The sequence below is a fragment of the Hylaeus anthracinus genome, unplaced genomic scaffold (assembly GCF_026225885.1).
Source record: "Hylaeus anthracinus isolate JK02 unplaced genomic scaffold, UHH_iyHylAnth1.0_haploid 2, whole genome shotgun sequence".
In the NCBI taxonomy this organism is placed as follows: Eukaryota; Metazoa; Arthropoda; class Insecta; order Hymenoptera; family Colletidae; genus Hylaeus; species Hylaeus anthracinus.
This window is the reverse complement of record NW_026534838.1, coordinates 3,782,577-3,807,996: the sequence shown is the minus strand read 5'-3', so window position 1 is coordinate 3,807,996 and position 25,420 is coordinate 3,782,577. Positions and strand designations below refer to the sequence as shown.

Sequence of the window (25,420 nt, the reverse complement as noted above, 5' to 3'; positions counted from 1 at the left end):
TGAGCGTAAGCTCCGCGCTAGGCGGCCGCGCTCATACGCTACCGCGAGCACTCCATCGGCATACTCGCGCTCTGATTGATCAGTGTTTTCCGTTAATAACTCTTCAACGAAGCCTCAGAAAGCATTTTCACTAAGGAAAAAGTTGTTTCAAATCACCTCCCGAACCACCCATTTCAAGGTGTTACAACATTTTTGGGACACCTTGTATACATTTGAATAAATTTGATAATGTCAAAAGAAATAACTTGTGAGAATCAGCCATATCGTTTGACGTTTGCGTCCCTCTGGTGGTACGAGACTGAAACACGTTAACAATTGCCATACACTTTCTAATCATAGAAATACAGATACGTAGTGTGATGTTATTTTCCTATCGTTTTCCATTTGCTAGAGGCCGGTTTACAAATACCCGACACGGTGATTATTATTTGTATTTTTCCCATGCAAGATTGTGGATTTATGATGAAACTGAATGATTTGTGATTTGGAACAACGTGTCTGGTGAAATGGGACACGACAAAGGTAAGTAATTAAAAACTAACGAATTATTTCCGCATTTGTTATCTTACAATCGTAACGTCGGTACCGATCGTTTTAATTCCTTGAATATTTTCGATTCAAATGTAAATTTTGACCGAATACACGTTGCCGAATGTCATGTCATTATTTTTAACTTTAATAGATCATCAGTCGGTTTAAAATATAGAAAATTGATGAATTTTATCATGTTAGCACGCACACGTGTTTAGCCCTCGGAAATGATTTTGTCGATAAGGAAGTGTGCCATTGATCGCGAAGGGAATAATTTTTCATTGACATAGCGTGAAACCGAATAAAAATCGAACATGAATAAGGTGAGCAACATACCACCGGATCTAGATTTAGATGATCCAAAATTTAGGATCAAACCGTATCAACAAATTATGGCTGCATGTACTGGTGCTTTCATCACATCTATTATCGGTATGTAAATTAGTGCCTGATATATGTAATGTAATTAAACTAGTGATAAGCCAGTTATATAATCACAATATGGGTGTAATAAAAATATTTTTATGATCTTTCATAGTTACCCCTTTGGATGTGGTAAAAATTAGACTTCAAGCACAACAGAAAGCTATGCTTTCTAACAGGTGTTTTCTTTATTGTAACGGTTTGATGGATCATTTGTGTCCCTGTTTGAATGGAAAAGGCCCACCTTGGGCTAGAGGAAATGGACACTTTAATGGCACAGTGGTACATTTATATCTATTAATATTGTTTGGTTTAGTATTATCAATAACAATTTATGTCTAAAAATGTTGTTATTTATTTTCCTGTTTTAGGATGCCCTTATGAAAATTAGTAAAAATGAAGGAATTCTTTCTTTATGGAGTGGTCTAAGTCCCACTCTTGTCCTAGCAGTACCTGCAACCATAGTGTATTTTGTTTCGTATGAACAATTAAGATTATATTTTAAGGTTGATAAAATTTCTCTTAACTTTCATTTGCACCATGAGCTTTTAATGTTACTTATGTTTTTGCAGGATAAATATAATAAACCATTAAATAATGAAAGGCTTAATATAGCCGCTATGGAACAACCATTCTGGATTCCCATGATGGCTGGAGCTATAGCACGTATTTGGGCTGCAACCTTAGTGAGCCCGTTAGAATTAATTAGAACAAAAATGCAGTCACAAAAATTAAGTTATGCAGGTATTTCTATCTATATCATTCTATCTCATACTCTAGAATTAAATTGTATAAGTTTACACTATTATGAAAGTTTCTTTCTTGCAGAAATTACACAAGCATTAAAAACTGTTATAAAATACAATGGTATTTTTGGGTTATGGATGGGACTGAGTAGCACTCTTCTACGCGACGTACCTTTTAGCGCAATTTACTGGTTAAATTATGAAACTATTAAGCAAAAATTCCGTGGACCGCAAGAAACTTTTACTTTTAATTTTGCAGCAGGTGCTATAGCCGGATCTGTAAGTATTTTGAATTGCTATGGGTTTCAATGTTTCAGAAGCGATATTACAATTAACTTTGTCAATTTTAGATGGCTGCATTTTTTACAATTCCCTTTGATGTTGTAAAAACGCATAGACAAATAGAAATGGGTGAGAAAGAAATTTATTCAGGTATTATTTACTGTAATATTAAAAATTAATACTCTGGGATAAGTTATATATATTAACTTAAAGTATCTGGTTTTAATAAAATCATTTGCAGATAAACCTGGACATAGTAGCGGAACTTGGACTATAATACGAAAAATTTACAATCAAAACGGAATAAAGGGATTGTTCACAGGATTAATTCCGCGTGTAGTGAAGGTGGCACCAGCTTGCGCCATCATGATAGCAACATTCGAACACGGGAAAAGATTTTTCCAAACGCACAATGCTAGCTTGATACTTGAACGCGAAAGTGATTTACAGTATTTACAACATAAGCGCAATAGTAATAAATGACATGTGAATCGTGTGAAAGATTATAATATATTAAATGTAAGCGACGCAAATAAATTTTATTTAAAACTGAGCTTGTAAGGTAGTCACCCTTTGTAAAAATTGTTGCAAGTGAAATCTCAAATATAATATTATCGGAGCAAGTTTTTAGTATTTTATATTTAACATTTCCATATATAAAAATGTTAGTTTTCTCTCTTTGAATAGTATTTATATTACGGATCAATATGACCAACTTTGCTTAAATTTCTAGACATGCGTGGTGAAGAACAGGGGCGTGTTATGACAAAATTATGTAGTGGGCGCAAACCGCGGCAATATTTGAAATGTGGTATTAGAAGAAGCAATTTCCAAATTATATTAGAAGCTGCTAGGAAAATACCTAATTTCTAAATTAAACTGAAAGAAAAGAGGTTCTGCGGGACCGATAGTTGCTGAAATAAAAGTAATAATATGGATTAATAGCGATTCAACCATGACTTCCGTTTATAAAACGAGTACAAAATAGTAGATTAGCAACTTAAATTCGTCTATAATTTCGATTACTATTATTTCAATTTCATTCTAGTTTTTGACATAAAATGCGTTAAAGAAAATTTACAATGAAAATTTACAAATTGTACCAAAGTGTAGTCTGGAGTAAATCACCAGCAACGAGAAGAAGTCAAGCAAGAGTCCGTATTCCTCGTATAGTTCGATAAAAGAGAATCGTTTACCAGGCAAATCACGGAAGAAATGATAGGAACTAAAGAGAGACGAATATTTCCGATAAAATAATTAGCGATAACATCCACTGTGTGTTTCTAAAAATACAAGATAGTAGATGAGTTGATTAGTTACTGCAGACGAAACGCAGTTCGGCTAAATTCGGTTGGTCGATACGCGAAGTCGGTGATAGTCGGGTTGTGGAAGTGGTGAATAGGTCATCGCACGGAAGTCGGTTCGTTTCGTTCGTCGGGATAGGCTGTTCGTCGGGTGCTTCGTTCACTAGTCACTTACCAATTCAACATTCCAAAGGCCGGGTCTTCTTACCGCCTCTTCGACACTGTCCTCTGGTAAGTCTGGCTGCTTGTTAGCTCGGAGTCAAAATAAAATCGCATAGAATCCGTTAAATCGTTTGACGATCGTTCATATAACGCTGTTTTCGTTTAAAATGTCGATGGGAACAATCGCTGGGTGAATATTTGTGATATAATCGTCTACGAAGGCAGCTTAGGAGTCGTGTTCGGTTGATGAAGGAACACGAGTAGCAGCCATTTTACAGTGCGACTTGCTCACCCGTTTGTCGCCCGCGATTCGTAATCTCTTTATTGCTTCGATAAGAGAAAAATCGTTATATTCGTCCTAGTTAAATCGGAACCGTGGCAGTTGTCGCATATTTCGTGTAACGATTTCAGTAGGGCGCGTTACGTAATCCTGCGGTTCGAGTATCTGGCCAGTGGTTCGCTGTCGTTTGCCGGGTCAGCACGCGCTTTTAGTTGCAACTTCAGGGTACAGTTTTGATCCTCGAGTGTCGTCGTCATTTTGCAGGTACTTGCTTAGCGACCACACACAACGCCAAACGTCACCATGTACGCTTGCACCAGATTCATCGCACCCCTCGCCAGGTCGACCGTGAGTACCAACCTGCCCCGTTCGAACCAGTTCTTCTCTCGTGCATCCATCGTTATATAACTCAACATCCTGACCTATTTCTTTCTCAGTTGGTCTCTGGAACCAAGAATTACATCCGGCCGCTGAGCAGTGCCGTGGCCAGCCACAGCCAGTCCCTTCAGCAAAATCAACTTCAATCGCCAGTCAGTGTTGTAAGTATCCGTTAGCTTTTATACATTGCATAACCTTTTTCCCAAGGGTTACATAAGAGATTTTATTCTCATAACTGGAAAATCTTTCAAAGGGATGATTCAAAGATCGATGAATTAAACCCAGATTAATAACTATAACTGATTCTTATGTCATAGATTTGTAAAATTTGTATCATTTGTATCAGTGGTTATACAATGTGGCAAAGTTATGTCACTGGAAATTTGAATTAGCAGAAACATTTTACAAGAGAAAACTTGAGATAAAGTTAGGAGATTGATTTAAAATGTATACCATAATTTTTGTTCTTTTGAGAGTTTTTGAAAGTTTGCAAACCTTAGAAAGTTGATGAATGGAAAACTAAAGTAAAGAATAATTTGACAGATGTTTTTTGATTGGCCTGTTTATCGAATTGAAAATTCAGTAGATGCAATGAAAGAACCAAAGTATCAATTTAACCCTTTACAAATGATTGATCCATACATGCAAAGGGTTAATATGTAAAACTAATTATAGAGATTATATAAGTCACACTTATCTTGACATAGTTTGAGTATACATATAATAGAACATTAATTCTGAAGTTCCCTATTTATAATTATTTTCTACAGTCGCCGTTCGTGCGTAATTTCCAAACTTCCATGATCAGCCGAGACATTGACTCTGCTGCAAAGTTCATTGGTGCTGGTGCAGCTACCGTTGGTGTTGCTGGATCAGGTGTGTATTACTCAATTTTGAATCGTGTTTAATTTTTAAACGCCCTGCATACTAAAATTACTATTCCAGGGGTTGGTATTGGTGTAGTTTTTGGCTCCCTGATAATTGGTTATGCCCGTAACCCATCCCTGAAACAGCAAGTGTTTAGCTATGCTATCCTTGGTTTTGCATTATCAGAAGCAGCAGGACTCTTCTGCTTGCTGATAGCATTCCTCATATTATTTGCCTCTTAGTCCTGTTCCTTTGAAACCACCTTCCAATCGCAGTAATGTTATAAAATGAGTTTTAGTTGATTTACGCGCAATTTTACGCAGAAAGTAAAGAAGTTGTGTAATGATTTCAGGTGCTGGAATTGGATCTGTGTTTGGTTCTTTGATCATCGGTTATGCCAGGAATCCATCTTTGAAACAACAATTGTTCTCATATGCCATCTTGGGCTTTGCCCTGTCCGAGGCCATGGGTCTCTTCTGCCTTATGATGGCTTTCCTGCTCTTGTTCGCATTCTAAGTCACCAAAAACTGCATAAGAAAAATTGCTGATAGTTTTAGTGCGTCATTGCCAAGGCAGCATCTTCTGGCTCTTAAGGGGAACAGCAGGAGTTGTCATTGGTGCTCGGGATGCCATGAAATCGTTAGAGATGCTCAAGTATATGGTTTGATGGGGTATGCGATGGTACGAGAATGAATGGGATTATGGTGGCTGTACACGTGTTAAATCACTAATCGTACTGTCCTAACCTCTTCAACCATTCAATTCATTTGTAATCATTTCATGGTCTACTGTCTCATGTAGCGTATAACTCACATTGTTATAATTCAGTGTAATGAATGAATAAGAACATTAATGAAAGTTTATTAAAAAACGACAGCCTCACCTGCATACCCATGTACGCACCTATCACGTTAATAACGATCCAGGAAGTAGTACACTTTGAACATTTTTGTTACCCAAATGGTTCATCATTGTTGTGTCGCCGTGTGCGCACGTTGTTGAGGTAACTCATGACGAAAAAAACTGTACAGTGATATCGAATAAACACTTTTGTCGTGAAGATATTCTTGATTCTATGAATAATCTTTTTTAATGATCCTTTCCAGTTATCCTTTATTGGGAAGCAGACAATTTTATAAAAGAGTTATTTTTGAGCATGTTAGCTTTTGGATATGAATTTTAATATAAAAATTTAAATAATGCTTAAATTATATATTTATTGAATACAAAATACGGGTCCAATAAGAATTGTTGATAATACGTAAACGTAGGTCAAATGCATTTGTTTATTATGATAAGTTAATTTAACTGTAATAATTTGTAGAATCAAGATAACAATTAATCTAAATAATCTACATTAGAGACTATGCATATTAAATATATATGCAGAAACTCGATACAGTAAACATAATTTAAAGTTGAACGTCAGATGATTTTTTAATTCATACTTTGCTGTTTAATTATTTTCTACTGTTTTTTGTATTATTCTCTTTTCAACAAAACACGTCAAAACCATCGATACAATTGGTAAATTTTAAATTTTCTAGTCTTTACCAACATAAAAAATATGGTATATCATAAAGCTTTGAATGAACATTACACTGTTAGGTTTAAAGTTAAATCGATAATATTAAATGTTTATACATAACTTCGTCGTATTGTACAGCACAGTAAAAAAAACTAATTCATAGTAGTGCCAAAGCCTATCGATTCCCCTACATTATCGCGTGGTAACATATTTAGTTGATCTAAGAGATTTTCTCTCTCTCGCAGACACGCCCACGCCTTTTCTTGTTCTTTCTTCGTCAATGGTAGCTTTCTTTGCTTTGAAAGTATAAGTTTCTTGTAATGTTCTATCACTTCATTGTCCGCCGCAGTTATTTTCCTCTTCAGTGCTTGTCGCTTGCTTTCTTCTTGAGCCAAATTAAGCAATCTCTTCAATTGCGTGACATTGTGATTGGAAAGCGCACTGAGTTCCTGTTGGCATCTTTTAATCTCCATTAAAATTTCGTCGTCTTCCTGACTCTTCTTCTGTGCATCTGGCTCTAAGATTCCCTGTTCTACGAGTTCTTTATGCATTCTTAATTCTAAATTAATGGAGTTCTGAATAGTGAGATCTCTTAATACAGGGGGATCGCTATCCCTGAAAAGTTTATTATCCGTGTTATTACTCGCGACGTATACGTTTTCTTCTAACAGAGCGGAAACTAATCTCTGTGTAAGAGGTCCTGCTATACTGTGTGCTTTCTTATCATTTTTTCCAACTAGCAAGGACATGTCAGAACGACTTCTTTTTTTCTCCCTATTTGGGTTGGCTGCATCTTCTTCTTGTAGCAAATCGTTATGGGCCCACATTAAGCTGTAATGACGACCTAGAGGAGGAATTTTCTTGAACTCGCTGATATCACTGTGAGTGACAATTAATTCTTCCAGCAACTTAATATCATCAGGCATAATATCTGTACAATATGGATCAACCGATGCCCAAAATTTGTTAGGAGTGTCATTTTTTGGTAAAAGTAACTTTGGTGATTCAGATTTAGAGCCTTCTATTCTTGAAATTTCATGTACGTTTGGAATGACCTGAGAGTTCAAACCAATTACAGCTTTTTGCTTAAAAAGTTTTGCTGGTAGAGGCGATTGGGTTTTAGCATTAAGTTCTTTCGGTTTCAATTTCTCTTCTCTAACTTTTTTGTCAAGAAGTGAAAGACCTTTTCCACTTTTGGATCTTCTGTCCCTACGCTCCTCTGCAGAAGATAAGTTTGCTACTTCTTCCTGAATCATTCTGTGTCTTACAACAACTGATGAGAGAAGCATTTCTAATTCTAACTGCAATGTATCTAGGTCTTCCATGCCTACACCTTCTTCTGTGCTACGTTGCAAGATACTAGTATATCTTGGAAGGAGACGATTATTATCTGCAATCTTTAAAATAGGTAGAGACATTGTTGTCTCTGTATTCTCTGAGCTTGTGTCAGGTGTGAGAGTCGAAGATTGTATAGTCTTCCCACTCTCTCGTATTTTGACAATAGCTTTTTTGGAACTTTGTTTGCCTTTACCCGACATGATGGTAAGTATAATGATACAGGTAGGCAACTCATAAAAAACTATCCGCAACTATACTAAAAAACTTTCATTTCTGAATGATGTTACTCCAATGTGTCATACCTTTCCTTTGCTATCTGAAATTATAACATTTATCTCTTTAATAATCGATTCTCTTACTTCATACAGAGTTTCTGTATTTTATTCATCTAATGTACTTATTACCATTAAGATTTCACTGTTGGTTTCCATTTCTTTGATAATATTTTCTCGGAACGACACATGTTAGGTTATGAAGCGTTCACAAACTGTATGGAAAAAAAACTGTTTCAATCAGCTGGAAAAAGAGTATGTACCATTATATGTCGTTTAATGATAATCCATCACGTACAAAATAAATCTGTTTTTAAAGATTTAACAACACAATATTGTTTATTAAACACGACATATGAAAAAGCGCGATCGTACTACCACTGGTGCTATCTAACGGTATAGAACAAGTGGCTGAACTATAATTCAGTGGTTAAAATCATGTTTCTGGCACCTCTAATCAACTGGTCGTACTTGGATCATTTTTATTTACGATTAATCATAATTTAATACTAAACTAAATAAATACTAAAATATTAGTATTAGTATAGCTGAGCGGTGTCAGTGGTGTCATCGGTAGCGAAATGCCAAAGTTCGTTGTAAAAACAGTTCCTACTGTTGTTCTCAGTCGGTCATGTGAAAAAAAGTCGAAAAAAAAAAACAGAAAATGATAAATTTGACATACTAAGCGTAGTATTTTAAACCAAAGAATCGTATCAATCATGTATTTACGAAAAATAAAGAACATTTAATGGAAAAGTATCGGTGGCGCCATCTTAGAGAAACAGTCAGAATTATTTTTATTACAAACTTGGGCGTTTTCTCACCGATGGCGCTACTGTACTAAAACACACTACTATACCAACTGTCCGATTATTAAAAACAATTAGGAATGGAAACGTATAAATTGCTTATATAAAAAAGTTTTCATTTTGTACTATATACTCAAAATTTTTTTAATAATACTAACTTTAATGGGAAAAACTTTACCAATCTATTCAGATAGATATTGTTTTTGTTTGATGTAATATGCATATAAAACTGTCATGGGTCATAGGTCATTTTATAAACAATTAAAGAATATACAGTGGTGTTTAGGAAAGAAAATTGAATATGGCTGAAAAGGGAGCACATTTAACTGGGACTACACTCATAAAACCTTCTATCTTCGAAATAGTAGCGCAAGAATCATTTGCTTCGACCGTTGAACCGGCTTTTAAAAAGATTATATCGGTAGGTTAGACTTTACATGTAATTTTTATAAATTAACTATCATGCAGTATTAATCGTCTAATGTTTTAGTTTATTTTATCATTCAACTTTGAGAGGTATGGACACCTTCTTAAATGGACAGACGAAGGCTACTTGATTTTCAATATATTTCTTCAACGATACTATTTTAAGAAATATTGTAAGGAACTAATTTATGTAATGAAATATGATTATTACATATAGAACAAATTAAATTATTGAATAGATACAGATGAAGACATATTTTTATAGCTGCTACCTTTTCTGAGGCATTTTATGGATTAAAACGTGTAGGAATAACAAATTCCAAAGTTGGAACTAATTTATCGAAAAATCAACAAAAGCTGTCTCTATTATTGGTTGTTCTATTTCCTTACTTAAAGAGTAAGTTTTCAGAGTTGAGTCAGCGTTACAAACTTGAAGAAATAGATGGCTATGAACCACAAACAGTAAATATGAACAGATAGGACTTTCTCCAAGACAAGTGTTGCTTAACACAACTCAAAACTAATTTTTCTTTGCAGAAATGGGAAAAGTTATATCGCTATTGTGTTGTTAAAGGATATATAACAAGCTGTGCGATATATGAATCTACAATGTTATATAATTATATGCTTTATGTTGCTGGAAAATCAGTGTATCAGTCGCTGCAATTGAGACTGTTATCTATTACTTTAACATATGCTGATCCACAGTCAATAATTAGCATTTCCGATCTATTAAAGAAGATACAAAATAATTCCTTTGGCATTAATGATGGCATAGATATACTGCAGCGAACAGTAACTACTTCTCTTGAATTCGGAGCATTTTTCCTTCAATTCTTGTCCTGGTGGACTCAAGAAAATCTCTACACAAATTTAGTAACATTACCTATCCCACCACCTCCAACCGTAAGAAAATTATCAATGCTTTGTTATGATTTAAAGTATGTGAAATAGTGCTTTTGTTAATTGTATGTTATTTTTTCAAGATTCCAGAAACTGCTAAGCAATATAAGGGTGTGTGTCCAATTTGTCTCAGAACACTTAGGGTACATACGGTGCTTTCTGTATCTGGGTATGTACACGTCATAGTAAATATTGTAAGAATAGTATGTATTTCTTGACTGATTAAAACAAATGGTACACATAAGTATAAATACACTAAACATTACATGTTATAGTTATGCGTTTTGCTACCAGTGCATTCTTCCTGTGATACGCAATAATGGGAGGTGTCCGGTGACGAACTATCCCGCGAAGGAGGATGATTTGATACGTCTGTATTTAGATTAAGCAATGTGAATATATTTTGTTATACGAATATGAATGTAAATAAAGGAGATTATTCTTTAAAAATCTTTAAAAGATTTTTTTATTGACCTCAGTTGAGCGGGACACGATGTTTTGAAGGGTAAAGAAGACTCTGTTGTTGATATCATAAAAATATTGATATATTGTTTTTGTCTATACGATCCCAGGAAAGAAAACATGGCATGAATTAATCGAGTACTCTAATTGAACAAGCAGTTGTGAATAGCGTTTACAGGTACATTCCTCTATATTACAGAAAATACTGATTATGGCTGCAAGCACTTTTCGATTAGCATCCAATGATACACTCGCTTAGGCGAATCACAGACAACGGCGCCAGAAGTCCAGTTATCAGTTTAATGAACACTCGCACCAGATTTTTGGTCAAAAATCTTATGTAACATAATATATTCAATACTGAATATTATCAATATTCTCTAAAATCTAGGAGAAACAATGATTCATAAAATAAAAGAACATCTAAACACTAATGATTCATATTTCTATATGATTAGTCAGTGTTCGAGCAATGTTTATGTAAACTTACTAAGCCACTCTCTGAGACGTACGAGTAAGACTAAACATTTTTTTAAATAGAGCTTTCCAAATAGAAATTTTTCAAACCAATTTTACATGTTACAAATGACGTAAAATATTGTAAATGAATTTTTTTTAAAGAACTTTTTGTTTAGAAAATCTAGGGATACTTCCGATTATGCTACTAGAAAGTTATGGCATACATTTGCAAAAAATCTTTTGATGTGTTTGTTTTTTTCTCAGAGCAGAAAATAATATAGCATTCATCTTTTTATGAATTAAAGGAGGAAAAGGACAATGACATTCCAAGGTAACAGGATTACAATACCCACATTTAATATCTAATTTGTTCACACTATAACTAACAAGAACATTTAAGGAGTCGATAAACTTTGTTCGTTGTATAATCGTACTTGGAAAGCCCTATAATAAAAGTCTCAAACACTGAGTTCTCTATCGAGTTGATAGGAACATCTTCACAGAAGCCATAATGCGCAAAAGTTCTATCGCTCTAGTCTAATCAAACTAACTATATCGTAGCATGTTATACATTTCATGGCATTAAAATCGATAACGTTTTGTTTCGCATTTATACACAGATTTCTTAAAAAACAATATTAGAGTACATACTCGTACATTGGTCCAATTTTTATTTACAAATTATCATCAAATTACGTGGCTACGATGTGTATAAATTTTTATACGAGCAATTACGTAGTGCATTTTGTCTTCTTTACGTTAAAAATTACATAACAGTGGATTCAAAGAACCATGAATGAGTATGTATAGTATTTAAACATTATCAGACTTTTACAAATACAGTCGACGTATCATCGTAATTCTTTTGTTCGCAGTCCATGCATAAAATTCAAACATCATTTGCAATTGATAATTCCTCGCATTATTTAGAAATTTTAAATATCACATTGCTACTTCATAGTAGCTGCGCTTTTTTCATTTTTATAGTGATTCAAGTAAGGCAATTAAAATTTGTAAACTCTACCGTTTATTGCTTCTTGTGTCATTTCAGACAGAGACGCTGATTAGCAGCCAGTTTATTTTCAAAAATTGTTTGACTAGACTGCAGCTTTAATATACTTTCTTCGTAGGTTACTTTCTTAATTTTCCGATGCAGAAAATACATGATCTAACCGTAGATCGTAACCATAGATTAAATGATTTTATATTTGAGAGTATTGACATTTGTGACATCGGTAGTGTCTAAGCATGCGTTATAGTTATTACTAGTATAATTGACGAATTATTCAATCGTATAAAAACTTACAAAAGCATTAAGAAATACATGCGATCTTCAATGTTGAACAGACAACATTTATATTTAGGAAAATAGAATTCTCTGATATGCACGTGTACTTCAAAAGTAGCGTAACATTTTTAACTCTGTAGATTAGAAACTTTATGTTGCAAAGCATTGCTTTACTCTATTACTTAAACTTTATCTACATACATCACACCAGTTTCTGCAAAACTTTAGGAGAATATCGACACTTGATTATTGCTTATTTCTACATAACCATTAACATCTAGCGATACTAGTTGTAATTTTGATTTCTGCGTACGTACTCTGCGTGGAAGTCTAATACTCGTTCCAAGGAATCATTTAAGATTCATAGTTGGTGGCTCAGCGAACTGGCGTGGACACGCGAAACAGACAAAAACCAAGTATACGTTCAATTCTTAGCAGTCTTGCGTTGAGCGAGACTGAACAAAAATATATAGAAATCAGAAAATCGAGACCGCGAAGGGTTGGAGGGTTTTATAAAATTCAAAAATTCTATAGTGTTTCTATGACTCAGACTAGAACACCACGACGAGTAAAAAGAAAAATTTCACTGAAATAATGACAAATCCACGGGATGATAAAGTTTGCGTACAGTCCCATAGTTACGCTGCTGTTCGAGACTTAGTATGCAAATTTGAGTGTTACGATACGATAAAGCAAAGATATACATCACTGCGCTTAGATGAATCGTACGTTTCCAGTATTCTACAATGTACACATACGCACGTGTCTACACGATTCATAGGTTTCATACTTTCCATACCCCTATTGCATGGTATTTCGTTTCTCGTTGCATCCACTCAATGTAATCAATATTTCAACTATAACTCCTCGAAGAATGCAACTCTAGCCTTGGTAGATCCGGACTTCACTTTTTTCAATGTACTGTACTTGTTCTCACCAAGTCGCACTTGTTCCTCATGCAATTGATCCAATTCGCACTGTTTTTCGCCAACCTTCATCACTTCGATTTCTGTGCGCAACTCTCTTAGCTGTTCTTGCAGGTGTTTGCTCTTCTCCCAATAGTCTACTCTTTCCTTTTCAATTTCTAGTGATAACTGATCAACATCTCCATCGGCAATCAAGTCGTACGAGGTTAAATCGGTTGGTAATGGTTCTGTATCTAGTTGCAACGTCTGAAGATCGGCTTGCAAATCCGACGGAAGTACTTGGGTTGATGGAAACAGATTTGGTACAGGCTATAATAAACAAAATAGTTTGAGAAATATCATGTACAAAGCATGCTTAGCGGAGTCTGGAATCAGGATATTTACAGTTATAGTGGTGGTGTAAGCATTTCTGCTGAGGAACTCTAACAACTTTTCTTTCGCTTCCTTCTCCGCTATGCGTGCACGTAGCAATTCGTCTTTCAATTTTTCAGCCTCGGCAGCTCTTCTCTCTGATTCTTGCACCAATCTCTCAGTCAGCAATTCAGCTTCTCTGGTCTTGCGTTCAAGGTGAACCTTCTCCTCCTCCGTTTTCATGTTATTCAATCTTATACGTGTAATCTCCTGTTCTGCCTCGGAAGCTTTTTGACTCAACAACATTGCTTCTTCCTCTGCCACGCGACTCTTTTCAGCCAAGAGGTCTGCAGTCTCTTCTGACCTTCTCTGTAACAAATTTCAATTTTTTTTTTTTTAATGTATATAAAAGCAATGTTTTCATATTTGATATTGATTGTTATCTTACGAGTGCTTCATTGGCTAAACGAATCTCTTCTTGATATTGTAGAAGTCGTTGCTCCATGGCTGCTTTTTCTCTTTCTGCTGTCTCTCTGAGCTGTTTCTCTCTTGCCAACTTGTTTCTTTCGATTTGTCTCCTAACGAAACGGAATCGTTACATAGAAGAAGTTATGTAATGTTATCAATTAACCAATTAATGTATAATAATACTTATATAAATTACATTTTTTTAAAGAAATTCAACAACCTTTTTAACATTTGGAAATATCTCTCCCATAATTTATATGAACTGTAAATAAGTGTACTAACCTGAGTAAAGATTTATTTAATTATTCTTAGATTTCAGGCCCTACAAAATTTGAAACAAAATGGAGGAAAAGGGAGTGTAGTTGTTAGGTTTGAACAGAACTGTTTATTAGGATAATTGTATTTTTATAAACATTTGTTATTGAAATTTAATTTATAAAAATATCTAATATTCAGCTGACGTTTTGCAATGTATGTATGTCCAAAGTCTTACCTTGATTTCTCTTCTTTGGCCTGTGCTTTCATCTGTTGCACCTCCATAGAGTCAGGCTTGCGTCTCCTCATAAACAGATCATGGTTCCCAATACACAGGTCCAGGATCTTAACAAATAATATGTGAGCAGCTTTGTCATTGCTATGTTCGTCCAACCCTAAAGCTATCAAACCCTTCACCCAGCTGCCAACATCTGACTGTTTTTTTACCAGTTTATTCATGCGAACTTTCTGCGAGAAGAATACGAAGTTCGGCGATGTCTTCTCCACAGGTTTTATCACGAATTTCTTGTCATCAAAACTAATATGCCGTATCTCTGACCACGTGAATGTAGTTTTCGGTGCCAACTTGTTCTCCTTCTCATAGATATTCAATCCAAGGGCTGTAACTCCAAGCCAAAGGTCAGTCTCTTTCTTGTTCTGTAGTCCAATGTAACAAATGAAAGTATTAAATGAATATTTCAGAGATCCATAGATCTATTTGTATATATCTAGATAATTGGTTGTAGTTTGAAACACTTACACTAATAGGAAAATAGTTAACACCATACATATCAAGATCCTGTGCAATTTTAAGGTACTCCATCTCTGCTTCATCTCTAGACATTCCACGGTGATCTGCATACCAAATTTTTATCCTATCCTCCCACATTTCAGATGTCATCTGATATTGATCTATGACTCTCTGGGGCAATAAAGCTTCGCTAGCGAGCATTCCTGGGCGGTAGGAGACTTCGTCATAGTCCCCATACTAGATCATATACGAGGTAAAATGTAGATTTCAAGAGTTGATAACAAAAGAAAACATTGCAGAATGGGGTACCTTTGCCTGAACAGCATAAGAAGCTAACAGTACGGATGCCTCTGGTGGACAGTAGATGTCCATAGAAAGGATAGCTTGTTTAACTTGAAGGAAGAACAAATGTTGCGTTACTTCTTGAACTAATTCTTCTGCAACATCTTCCGGATAAAATTTTGCCAAGAACATAAAAGGTGTTGTTGGTTGTTGGGAAATACACTGATCTTGCACTAAAAAACAATCAACTTACAGAGAAGCATTCGAGAAATAATGTTGTAAACTTTTAAATTCAATGACATACCTTTCTTGTCCAACTTCAACCAGGATATGAATCCTTTAGTGTCCTCATACTGAAGTCCAAAATACCATGTTTCCCTCAATCCTATTGTACGGCAGACCAAATCGAACAAATCTCGTCCCGTTGATCTCCACTGTTGATAAATTAGATCTTTATGTAGATGTAGTAATTTGGGAAAGGTAAACGAAACTAACCTCCAAACTGAATTCTAGTTCAGCATCCAAGGTACAGACTTTAACGGGAAAAGATTTTCCAGACTTTTTCCTTCGAAACGGTGGCATTTTACTCCTCATTATGTTCACTCAACATCACGAAAGACAAGATAATCAATATCGCAAAAAAATAGAAGAAAAAAAATTAAAGCTCCTAAGTCTTTCGTCAGACTTGAAATAGAAATGTTTATATTTCGCTCTCGAAAGAACGAGTCGGATGATAGATAACCTTACCTACGCATTCGCAGCATATTGACCAAATACATTGAAACGTGTAATTAGAATTCTGTTGGCTCGATTTTCGTTTAAGACCATAACAATTTCGGTTGAAATTTTCCTCATTGAATCATCACATCGTGCTGGTCTTTTTCGAAACTTTATTTCTAAAGCAAAAACGAAAAAGGGAGGAAAAATGGAACCAAATGGAACTGTCCCGCAGAAAGGAACGGCCTTCTGTGTTTCGAAACGGTTTTCGTTCAGTTTACTTAATAAATTTCGGTCGATTCGCGTAACATTGCTTTCAACGCTGACTATACTGTCAATGTAGACATTCTAACGTTTCCTTTTTCATTAATTTGAAATATATAACACTGATACAAAGTAACATGACAGAGGCGGCACTAAGGGACCCAAGCTCCTTAGTTACTCGAAGATAGGTGGTAGACAGGTTAATATTTGTCTCATTTCCCTTCTTTACCGATTATCTAAAAAACGAATTGTTCTATAGCGCACTCTATATCCGAGAATGTTAACTCTGGGAAAAAATATAATCTAGTAGCTCACCAGGTAAGGCAAAATAATATACCTCTTGAGACTGTAATAAATGAATGCTCAGTAAATAAGTGGTTCAATATTGAAGTTTTAATGATTACACGTTTTAACACCCAGAAAGCAATTTATTAATTAAACAAAATCAATAAGAAATTCAAAAAGATAAACGAAACATAAGACAGTAGAAGAGATCCTCTTCTGAGTCAACAAAGAAGTTTCAGAATTATCAGGTGTCGGCCACAATAATTGTGGGGTTACACAATTTATCGATTTTTACATGTATTGTTCTTCACACATGTTTCATACTTCACATAGATAATTGTTTGTAATTGGCTATTGCGTTTGAATGTAGCGGATTTTAATTACGTTTTCTTTTATCGCGTAATTCATTTTTCCGTTAGTTGCAATTATTTTTAACATTCCCTTAACAACCGTCATTCAGTTCAAACGTGTTTCCAACCAGCTCCTTGAATTCAAATTGTTAATCTTATCTTGTTCTTCTTGTTTAAATAAATCCATGTTCAGTGTTAACTCGATGATACTCGATGTTATTTATTTGATTGTCTTTTGTGAAACATAATTTAATTTTGTTTGCCTTTCAAATATTTAAACACACTTTCTGTCAATCCATTAAGCAAGAGAGATCGTTTAAAATAAATACCAGAAATTGTTATTCAATGAAAATTTTTATTTAGTCTACATTAAAATATAATATGGGTAAACCTTCCCCATAATAATTGGTAATATGGCGCCATCTACCAGGAAGAAAAGAAATTATTCGAGGACAAACTTGGACGTTTTCCCAACAGTGGCGCTATGATCGTGCTCCGAAAAATAATTCGATTTATTTGCCGCTAGATGGCTATTCATTTATGCGAAAATACCGGGAAGCTGTGATAGTTCGAAAGTTTAAAAAAGAAGACAAGTTTATTATAGTATAAAACCTTAAATTTGATTTTTGGTTGATCTGCTCTCGTCATTGTTCTTGATCGTTTGTTCCCGAACCCTGATTGAATGCTAGATTTGCGTTATACTCTATCTAGTTTTCTTATAGTGAAATCACCGATAATAACTATTAGAGATTAGGAGCGCCTCGTCATCACTATAACTGTGATGTTTATGAATTTAATTTAAGTAACAGGTGTTTCTTTTACGCACCATATCTTGTTTTCGTAGCTAATCCCACGTAATACGGCGTCAAATGTCTGCAGCATTTATCTATAAATTTGTAGTAATGGAAGCAGAGGGTGATAAACATTTAAGGCAGTTTCCATAACGTATTCTAGAAAAGTCTATCAACGATGATACAATTATCGATGTAAAATAAACTATTGCAAATGTAGGACTTGTATCTTCCAAGATTTGTACTTTGTATTTCTTCATCCATATCCATGGCAACGTTCAATAGCATTTGCTTTTGAAATAATTGATGAATGATGCTCAACGTACGATCTATTAATTGATAGATTAATAAATATTCTAATATTTATTATTACACTGAAATACATCCTATACACAATGTTTAATATTTTCGTAATTATGTGTGGGAAAATTTGAAGTACAGATGACGCAACAACTGTAGTTATTTGTTTGCTCGAAGAATAGATTATTATTTTTTGTACTACATTCGTAATAAATTACTTTTAAGTGAACTGCGATATAAATTGTCACATAATGTAATTCGTTACAACCATTAATTGTTCGCTTTGTATGCACATGTATCTTACAATTTTATCTTCCCAAGTAGGGGGAATCTTGTTTATTCTGTATTCTTCGTATGCATTCCCTTAATCGCATAGAGCAAAGATACACATGCAAAGTTCTGAAGTAGTGTATCGTCTTAACTAAATGGTGCGTTACGGTTTATCAGGCAATTAAGTTTTCTTTTTTTAAACCACAGTCCGCAGCAGTGTGCAAATGCTGTTGCAATAAACACCTTCTGTGCTAGTTAAAATAACCGCGCTTAGTTTCCACCATGTGTCAAGCGTACGCGTACAATTTGCGTGGAATTTGTCGTTTTTAAATAAATAGTTACTTGTAGCAGTGCCCGTTTAACTGTCAACAGTCTGAATTCATATTTGACTTTGTACGAGTACGTTGATGAGGAGAATCGTATGGTGAACGATTGTTGATATGCGTATTTGCTGTGTACATTTACATTGTTCTTAATGGAAAATCAACAAGATTTATTAATTGGGTGATTAAAAGACATCGTTATGTCTTCAATTAAGGAAGAGATTAATCGTTAAACAACACCTTCACTTAAACTATTTATATTTTAAATTATTTATTGGTTAGTAACAGAGTTGCTACATAGCAGTATTTTAATGTTTACTCTTTTTTGGAGTATTCATAAATTTATTAATGATATAGTTGTTTCAATAGCTTTATTTCTTAGTTCGGCAGATTCACTTTCAATACATGTTTAAAAGTGAAATATTTTTATTAGGTTATGAACATTTTATAGCAATTAAGTTTTTAAAACAAAACTGACAAAATGGCAAGTAAATTACCACAAGAGTTTCGAAGGTACCATCGTAATCGAAACCAATTGCAACATATTTTGGATGAAACCCAAAGAGCACTACAAGCTATCAATGTCGAAAATATTTTTCCTGGAGGTAAATATCTACAATTTTCTGATCTAAGTACTTTAAGAAATAATCTAGAGCTAAAAATATTTATTTTATTACAGAGAATGTTGTTGAGCAACTGTTGCCTCCTCTGACATTAGATAGAATCACCCATATTTTAGCAAATTCTCCTGCCATTGTTATTTTTGGACAAGATAGTAAATCAAAAGCAACATTGGTCAATAGCTTGATTTCTAATGATGTGTTACCAGTATCTAATGGACCTTGGCGGTGGATTAAGCTTACTTATGGGCAAACAAATCACATCAGTCTTACTTTAGGCTTAGAATACGAAGTAGTTGGAGACTTACAAGCTAATGAAAAACCATGGAGTACTCTTCCTGTTGAAGATTTAACAAGATCAGGTGGTGAAGATATTAATTGTCCAACAGTACTTGAGGTTAAGCTTGATCAACCTATACTAAAAGATGGTGTTCAAATATTTATTGCACCAAATAATGGAGCAGTGAAAATACTTGCCAAGGGACTATTACCTATTTTACCAATATTTCTATATGCTCTTGGTGAAAATCCTTTAACAGAACAAAACATAGAAGAATTGAGGGATTTGAAAGAAACATACCCTTTTAATCCTGTACTCTTTATATCATCGTTAGGAAATATCACATTGACTACTATTGATGCAGAATTGACTGAATCCGAACAACATAGACTACAAAATCAATTAAACCCTAATGATTCTCCATCAGATAAAAATGATGACGACAGTATTGACTTTGACAAAATGAATTCACTGGGTATAACATGGCTGGACCAGCTGACGCACTTAGGTTTTCTTGGTATGGAAGAATCTGTTGAAGTTGATCAACTGTCTTGGTTAGTCGGCGGACAATACGTTAGTTCTAGCGACTTGGTGGATTCATGCAAAAAGACAGATCGGATTTTATATTTTATTCATGGATGTTTGCAAACCTATCTTATTAATGCTAGCACTTATTTAAATGAAGTACATACAACTAGTCTACGAAAATTTATTTTAAGCGCGTTCGATATGGCACGTAAAATTCAAATAACTCCAAGAAGAATACAATATGCTCAACTGAAAGAAAATGAATTATTTGCCAGTTTGATGAAAGTCGTCAATGAAAATCAACAGGAATTAACTGAATTAATACAAGCTATCATACAAGAGATGAAAAACGATGTATTATTAGAGAATGATGTATATCCATGTCAAAGCATTCCCTTTAACGATACAGAAAGGGTAGAGTGGTCTGCAACTATCAGAGCCGCAACTTCCGAACTTCAACGAGTGGTGCTTGGACGTTTAGGTGAAAAAGTTGCTAAGCAGCTTGTAAATTCTGTCAACTGTTTGCGTGAGACATTTGTCGGCACGTTACAGCGATGTTTATTAAGTCTCGAAAAAAGCTGCGAACGCGATTCTTCTTCGCTGGCTAGCGATGCTTTAAAGCAAATACTTTCGGCCGCATATAATATCGAGTTAAATAATTCTTCGCCGTCTTTGATACATTCTTTCTTAGAAAGATTGAAACAACTGTTTAAGTCTCTACCTTTGCCGTGGTCACCAGCGCCAATTTTAGATGCAGCTTGGCGAAAAAAAGTTACTATCGACATATTGAATTCATTATCAGCGGCAAAGCTAGCTAGAACAATATCTACACAATTCAGAGATAAACTTAAAGCCTCGCACGATTCGTTCCAAGCAGCCCTGAGATCTTTGGAAAATTATTATTCTGGAAAATTAGAGAGAACCGAAGAGCAGAGAATAGCAATCAGAATGTATCATGCTCCTAGATTAGCTAAATTAGCGCTAGAATCAACATCGATGACAGACGTTGTTCGTTATGGAATTCCTCACTGTGGTAAAGAAATTGGCCGTGGTCAGTACGGTGTAGTATTTGCTTGCGATGGTTGGGGCGGTGCTCCAGGTCCCTGTGCGGTTAAATCAGTCGTTCCACCAGATGAAAAGCATTGGAATGATCTCGCTATGGAATTTTATTACACTAGATCTATTCCAGATCACAAAAGGATAGTAAAACTTCGAGGATCAGTTATAGACTTATCTTATGGTGGAGGATTTGGCCTTGGATCTGCAGTTCTTTTGATATCGGATCGTTTAAGCCGAGACTTATATTGCGGAATACGTGCTGGTTTATCTTGGCTAGAGCGTATACAAATAGCAATAGATGTCTTAGAAGGAATACGATATCTTCATTCACAAGGACTTGTTCATCGAGACATTAAGTTGAAAAACGTACTTCTTGATACAGAAAACAGGGCTAAATTAACCGATCTTGGGTTTTGTATCACAGAAGCTATGATGTCGGGAAGTATCGTTGGAACACCTGTTCATATGGCACCAGAACTTCTCTCTGGTCATTACGATAGTAGCGTCGATGTATACGCATTTGGGATACTGTTCTGGTACATATGTGCAGGGCATGTAAGATTGCCGTACGCTTTTGAGCAATTTCATAATAAAGAACAATTGTGGACTAGCGTAAAAAAAGGTAATTTTAATGTCATTCGAATCTTTAAAGATTTATTTTGTTTCATATGTTTTTAAATAATTGTTCTTTTGTCATAACAAGGAATACGACCTGAACGATTATCTACCTTTGACGACGAATGTTGGAGATTAATGGAACAATGCTGGTCCGGAGAACCGTCCAAACGACCCTTACTCGGGGCAATTATACCAGTCTTAGAATCGATTCAGCAAAAAGCAGAAAGAGGCAAGTCCTTACAACAGCTCCCTACATTGAAGCTACAAGAAAGTTCGTCATCAGAATTGAAAAATCCTGCATTAGCATTAGCAGAACCTTATAATCAAAGAGGTGGTGTAATGAGTCCACATCCTGCAAAGCGTAGGACAATAAGAACTGTAAAACATCCTGTTTTTCACATTACTAATCTATTTCAAGCGAGTGTACGCCCCAATCTATACGTTCAAATGCGGGAATACTAAAAATATTTAACATTTTCTGTTCTTAATTTATACTTGGAAAAAGATCTGATTATATTTAATTGTGTTTAAAAGATACTTGAATTAATTCATCATTTTCTGCTGCACATATTTGACATTATTTTCAATAGTATTTCAAATGCAGTATTAATTTGACGAGCTTCTTATTAGTGTAATTTTTGTACACACTTTTTTCATTTTACACATATTTACTAAAAATTATGATAACAGAATGTATTGATTCATATTAATGTAATGCATATTTAATTGATTACAGTCATGACATAAATGTTTGTTTATACTAGGAATATAAGTAATTGCAATGTTTGATATTATTTTACATATGTAGTTAGTGGGATATACTCAAAATTTTTAAAAGACAAGACAAAATATACTTGACGTTGCACTTGTTACATATGTCAGCTGATATCTCATTGTGATAGATACGTTATTGTGAATAGGAAAAAGATAACAAAATTAAGAATTGTATATTAACTATTGAAGAATAAATAAAGTTTTCCAGTTTTCTACATGTCATTTAAACGGTATCGTAATTTTCTTTCTAAACATCCATTTAATATTTTAAGCATTTCAATCTTCATAGTGACTTAACACTAGAACTATTGTTGATGCATACTTATCAAATATATTTATAAAATTAGTAATGATTTTATAGTTCTAGTGTTAACGACAAATACTATGTGTTATATATACTAAATTTATATTGTTTTCAGATGGCAAATTCTCTGAAACAGAATACACATGAATCTCCAAGTGGAATTCAAAATGATGTTAATAATTTTTAAAACCGTTTTGTCATTTGATACAAAGTATTGTGATTTTATTATGCAGTTTGGTGTTCAATATAAATAGATTTTTAATAACCAATAGGTGTTGAGAACCTGAGTCATTGTATATTTGTAAATGAAAGGGGAGACAGTAATCTCTGAAGGTATGAAATAATGTTTTTATGAATCAAGATTGTAACTTGTACAATAGTATTTTTATTTACTCTTAGAACCATAAGTATGTATAATGTATCATTACACTTACGTCAATACTTTAAGTTTGCATTCTAAAGATCCTAATTTCTTATGAACTAGTCATAGTAACATTGTATTGCTCTATTTAATATAATTGTGTAATAAAGAAATATACTCATAGAAAAATTTAATTGACCTGAGAATAAACATACAATAAATGATACACACTTAAAGTAATAAGTCAAGATTGGATTTTGCTTTCTCTAGGTCATGTAAGAATCTATAAAATTGACTTATTGTCATTTCTGTAAACACACTTTTAGTTTTAGCACCTTCCTCTAACTCTAATTTAAGTTGTAGAAATGATTTTCCCACAGTATCAGATTCGTTGCTTGCTGCTGTTACTGTAACAATGGTATATTTTCTTAGTACTCAATGTTTTTCATTGTTTGATGAAACAGAACCTATATAATAATACTATTTTGTCTAATTTTTAATTAACTAATTACTATAACAATATATATTTAACTGAAGCAGAATTGTTTTTATACATACTTCTGAGCTATCCATAACCTAAAAAAAGATATTTTAAAGAAAATGTATAAATAATGTTCGTAAACATGATTTTTATACAAATTTCATGGGGTAGACTCACACAATTGCTATTTGAGTATCTATGTGAAAACATTTTCAAAAATAAAATGTACAAAGCGTGAAAGTTCATTGCAAATTATCTTTATCTTAGGAACAGAGGATGCTAACATTGAATACCAATGAGAAGTATGTATTTGTCTCCTACGGAATTCTGTAGTCTTCAATTTTGTCCTAAATTCGTCTAAGTGCAATTATTGTGTAGTTTGTTACTAAAAATTATACAAATTTTGGATTCCATTTGGTATATAATTTAATCGCAAAGTCCAAAATATTTATTTGTAACCTATTCTATTTATTTGTAGCCTACATTATTGTTGAAGGTTATATATTCTTACCACCAAATCTCCATGAAACATCAAGTATTTTGCTAACAGTTTTAACCATTTTATAGGATTATTTGTTACTTTTTAATATGTACATATGTACTCCGATTTGGCAGGTCGGTATGCAGCAGATATTTCTGCATAGAAATGGTAATACCCAAAGATACACGGCTGCCCAATAAAAACGAGATGGCGCTTTCTTGTATTTCTGTATTCTGTTCTACATGTCAGTGCCGTAACAAGGGCGTGGCGAAGAAGGCGCCTGCCACGGGACGAAAATAATTTTTTGCGGCCAAAATAAAAAATACTGTGCACGACTTATTTTTAAAAGCATTTTAATGTAACTAGTACTAATACTAATAGAAATAAATTAAAAAATGCAATGTTTGAAGATACTTGAAATTCGCTTTCGTTTGTTTATTGTTATTATGTAATTTATGTAAATTTTTGGTTTAATGTATATATCTTTAATAATGTTAATAAATGATTTATTATTGGAAAAAGTAACGAAGACAATTGCTTTTTTATTAACTACGATATTAAGTCATAAAGCTAACTATACACTAGTGTCCGAATATTTCTGGGAGTCACTGTATACAGGGTGTCCCAAAAATGTTGGAGTACCTTGAAAGGGGTGGTTCGGGAGGTGATTTGAAACAACTTCTTCCTTTGCGAAAATGTCGGATGGGGCTTCGTTAAGCAGATGTTAACAAAAAACCTCGACCAATCAGAGCGCGCGTATACCGTTGGATCGGCCGTGCTAGCGAAGGCTACGCGCCAAGCGGCCGCGCTCGTACACGAACAAGTGACTCGACGTGCACGAAGGACATTAACGCGGCCGCCTAGCTCGTAGCCTTCGCTACCGCGGCCGTTCCAACGGTATACGCGCGCTCTGATTGGTCGGGGTTTTTTGTTAATATCTGCTTAACGAAGCCCCATCCGACATTTTCGCAAAGGAAGAAGTTGTTTCAAATCACCTCCCGAACCACCCCTTTCAAGGAACTTCAACATTTTTGGGACACCCTGTAGTGCTACCATCGGTGGAGAAATGATGAAGTTTTTAGCTAAACAGTTCACGATTAAGCTTCTAGATGGCGGTACTAGT

At 34.4% G+C, this 25,420-nt stretch overlaps 6 protein-coding genes across 16 annotated transcripts; 4 read left to right on the top strand and 2 right to left on the bottom strand.

Annotated features, from left to right (window-relative positions):
• Nucleotides 1–346: 346 nt before the first annotated feature.
• LOC128893032 (probable mitochondrial glutathione transporter SLC25A40) lies at nucleotides 347–2,535 on the top strand. 5 transcript variants are annotated; one of them, XM_054153761.1, is made up of 8 exons: nucleotides 349–522; nucleotides 733–963; nucleotides 1,070–1,236; nucleotides 1,326–1,460; nucleotides 1,527–1,698; nucleotides 1,783–1,979; nucleotides 2,051–2,111; nucleotides 2,224–2,535. In XM_054153761.1, exons 2-8 carry the CDS (start codon nucleotides 846–848, stop codon nucleotides 2,463–2,465), a joined length of 1,092 nt encoding a protein of 363 aa, XP_054009736.1. In that variant the 5' UTR covers nucleotides 349–522; nucleotides 733–845; the 3' UTR covers nucleotides 2,466–2,535. The 5 variants fall into 5 exon arrangements, with proteins under 5 accessions (XP_054009734.1, XP_054009731.1, XP_054009732.1 ...); XM_054153760.1 differs by having other exon boundaries at nucleotides 350–522; nucleotides 2,051–2,132; XM_054153759.1 differs by having other exon boundaries at nucleotides 347–522; nucleotides 822–963; nucleotides 1,326–1,698; nucleotides 2,051–2,132.
• Nucleotides 2,536–3,380: 845 nt separating this feature from the next.
• On the top strand, nucleotides 3,381–6,035 carry LOC128893048 (ATP synthase lipid-binding protein, mitochondrial). Its single transcript, XM_054153783.1, has 5 exons — nucleotides 3,381–3,517; nucleotides 3,993–4,076; nucleotides 4,166–4,267; nucleotides 4,877–4,982; nucleotides 5,326–6,035. The coding sequence occupies exons 2-5, from the start codon at nucleotides 4,032–4,034 to the stop codon at nucleotides 5,487–5,489; spliced, it is 417 nt and encodes a 138-aa protein (XP_054009758.1). The 5' UTR covers nucleotides 3,381–3,517; nucleotides 3,993–4,031; the 3' UTR covers nucleotides 5,490–6,035.
• Nucleotides 6,036–6,239: 204 nt separating this feature from the next.
• Nucleotides 6,240–8,864, bottom strand: LOC128893026 (transcriptional adapter 3-B). Of its 2 annotated transcripts, XM_054153745.1 has the most exons (3): nucleotides 8,410–8,864; nucleotides 8,244–8,326; nucleotides 6,240–8,155 (listed from the first exon to the last, which is right to left on the bottom strand). In XM_054153745.1, exon 3 carries the CDS (start codon nucleotides 8,037–8,039, stop codon nucleotides 6,654–6,656), a length of 1,386 nt encoding a protein of 461 aa, XP_054009720.1. In that variant the 5' UTR covers nucleotides 8,040–8,155; nucleotides 8,244–8,326; nucleotides 8,410–8,864; the 3' UTR covers nucleotides 6,240–6,653. The 2 variants fall into 2 exon arrangements, with proteins under 2 accessions (XP_054009720.1, XP_054009719.1); XM_054153744.1 differs by having other exon boundaries at nucleotides 8,244–8,864.
• Nucleotides 8,865–9,009: 145 nt separating this feature from the next.
• LOC128893036 (peroxisome assembly protein 12) lies at nucleotides 9,010–10,701 on the top strand. Its single transcript, XM_054153766.1, has 6 exons — nucleotides 9,010–9,341; nucleotides 9,411–9,519; nucleotides 9,612–9,808; nucleotides 9,884–10,252; nucleotides 10,333–10,418; nucleotides 10,525–10,701. Exons 1-6 carry the CDS (start codon nucleotides 9,222–9,224, stop codon nucleotides 10,634–10,636), a joined length of 993 nt encoding a protein of 330 aa, XP_054009741.1. The 5' UTR covers nucleotides 9,010–9,221; the 3' UTR covers nucleotides 10,637–10,701.
• A 68-nt stretch (nucleotides 10,702–10,769) lies between these two features.
• On the bottom strand, nucleotides 10,770–16,647 carry LOC128893022 (merlin). 5 transcript variants are annotated; one of them, XM_054153736.1, is made up of 10 exons: nucleotides 16,240–16,647; nucleotides 15,987–16,096; nucleotides 15,796–15,925; nucleotides 15,519–15,724; nucleotides 15,219–15,446; nucleotides 14,906–15,115; nucleotides 14,697–14,803; nucleotides 14,184–14,313; nucleotides 13,769–14,104; nucleotides 10,770–13,693 (listed from the first exon to the last, which is right to left on the bottom strand). In XM_054153736.1, the coding sequence occupies exons 1-10, from the start codon at nucleotides 16,268–16,270 to the stop codon at nucleotides 13,316–13,318; spliced, it is 1,866 nt and encodes a 621-aa protein (XP_054009711.1). In that variant the 5' UTR covers nucleotides 16,271–16,647; the 3' UTR covers nucleotides 10,770–13,315. The 5 variants fall into 5 exon arrangements, with proteins under 5 accessions (XP_054009711.1, XP_054009709.1, XP_054009708.1 ...); XM_054153734.1 differs by having other exon boundaries at nucleotides 14,697–15,115; nucleotides 15,987–16,093; nucleotides 16,239–16,647; XM_054153733.1 differs by having other exon boundaries at nucleotides 14,697–15,115; nucleotides 15,987–16,056; nucleotides 16,239–16,647.
• A 1,961-nt stretch (nucleotides 16,648–18,608) lies between these two features.
• On the top strand, nucleotides 18,609–23,559 carry LOC128893017 (dual serine/threonine and tyrosine protein kinase-like). 2 transcript variants are annotated; one of them, XM_054153719.1, is made up of 5 exons: nucleotides 18,609–19,068; nucleotides 19,225–19,396; nucleotides 19,471–21,900; nucleotides 21,982–22,125; nucleotides 23,090–23,559. In XM_054153719.1, exons 2-5 carry the CDS (start codon nucleotides 19,273–19,275, stop codon nucleotides 23,119–23,121), a joined length of 2,730 nt encoding a protein of 909 aa, XP_054009694.1. In that variant the 5' UTR covers nucleotides 18,609–19,068; nucleotides 19,225–19,272; the 3' UTR covers nucleotides 23,122–23,559. The 2 variants fall into 2 exon arrangements, with proteins under 2 accessions (XP_054009694.1, XP_054009693.1); XM_054153718.1 differs by lacking the exon at nucleotides 23,090–23,559 and having other exon boundaries at nucleotides 18,616–19,068; nucleotides 21,982–23,067.
• Nucleotides 23,560–25,420: the final 1,861 nt, after the last annotated feature.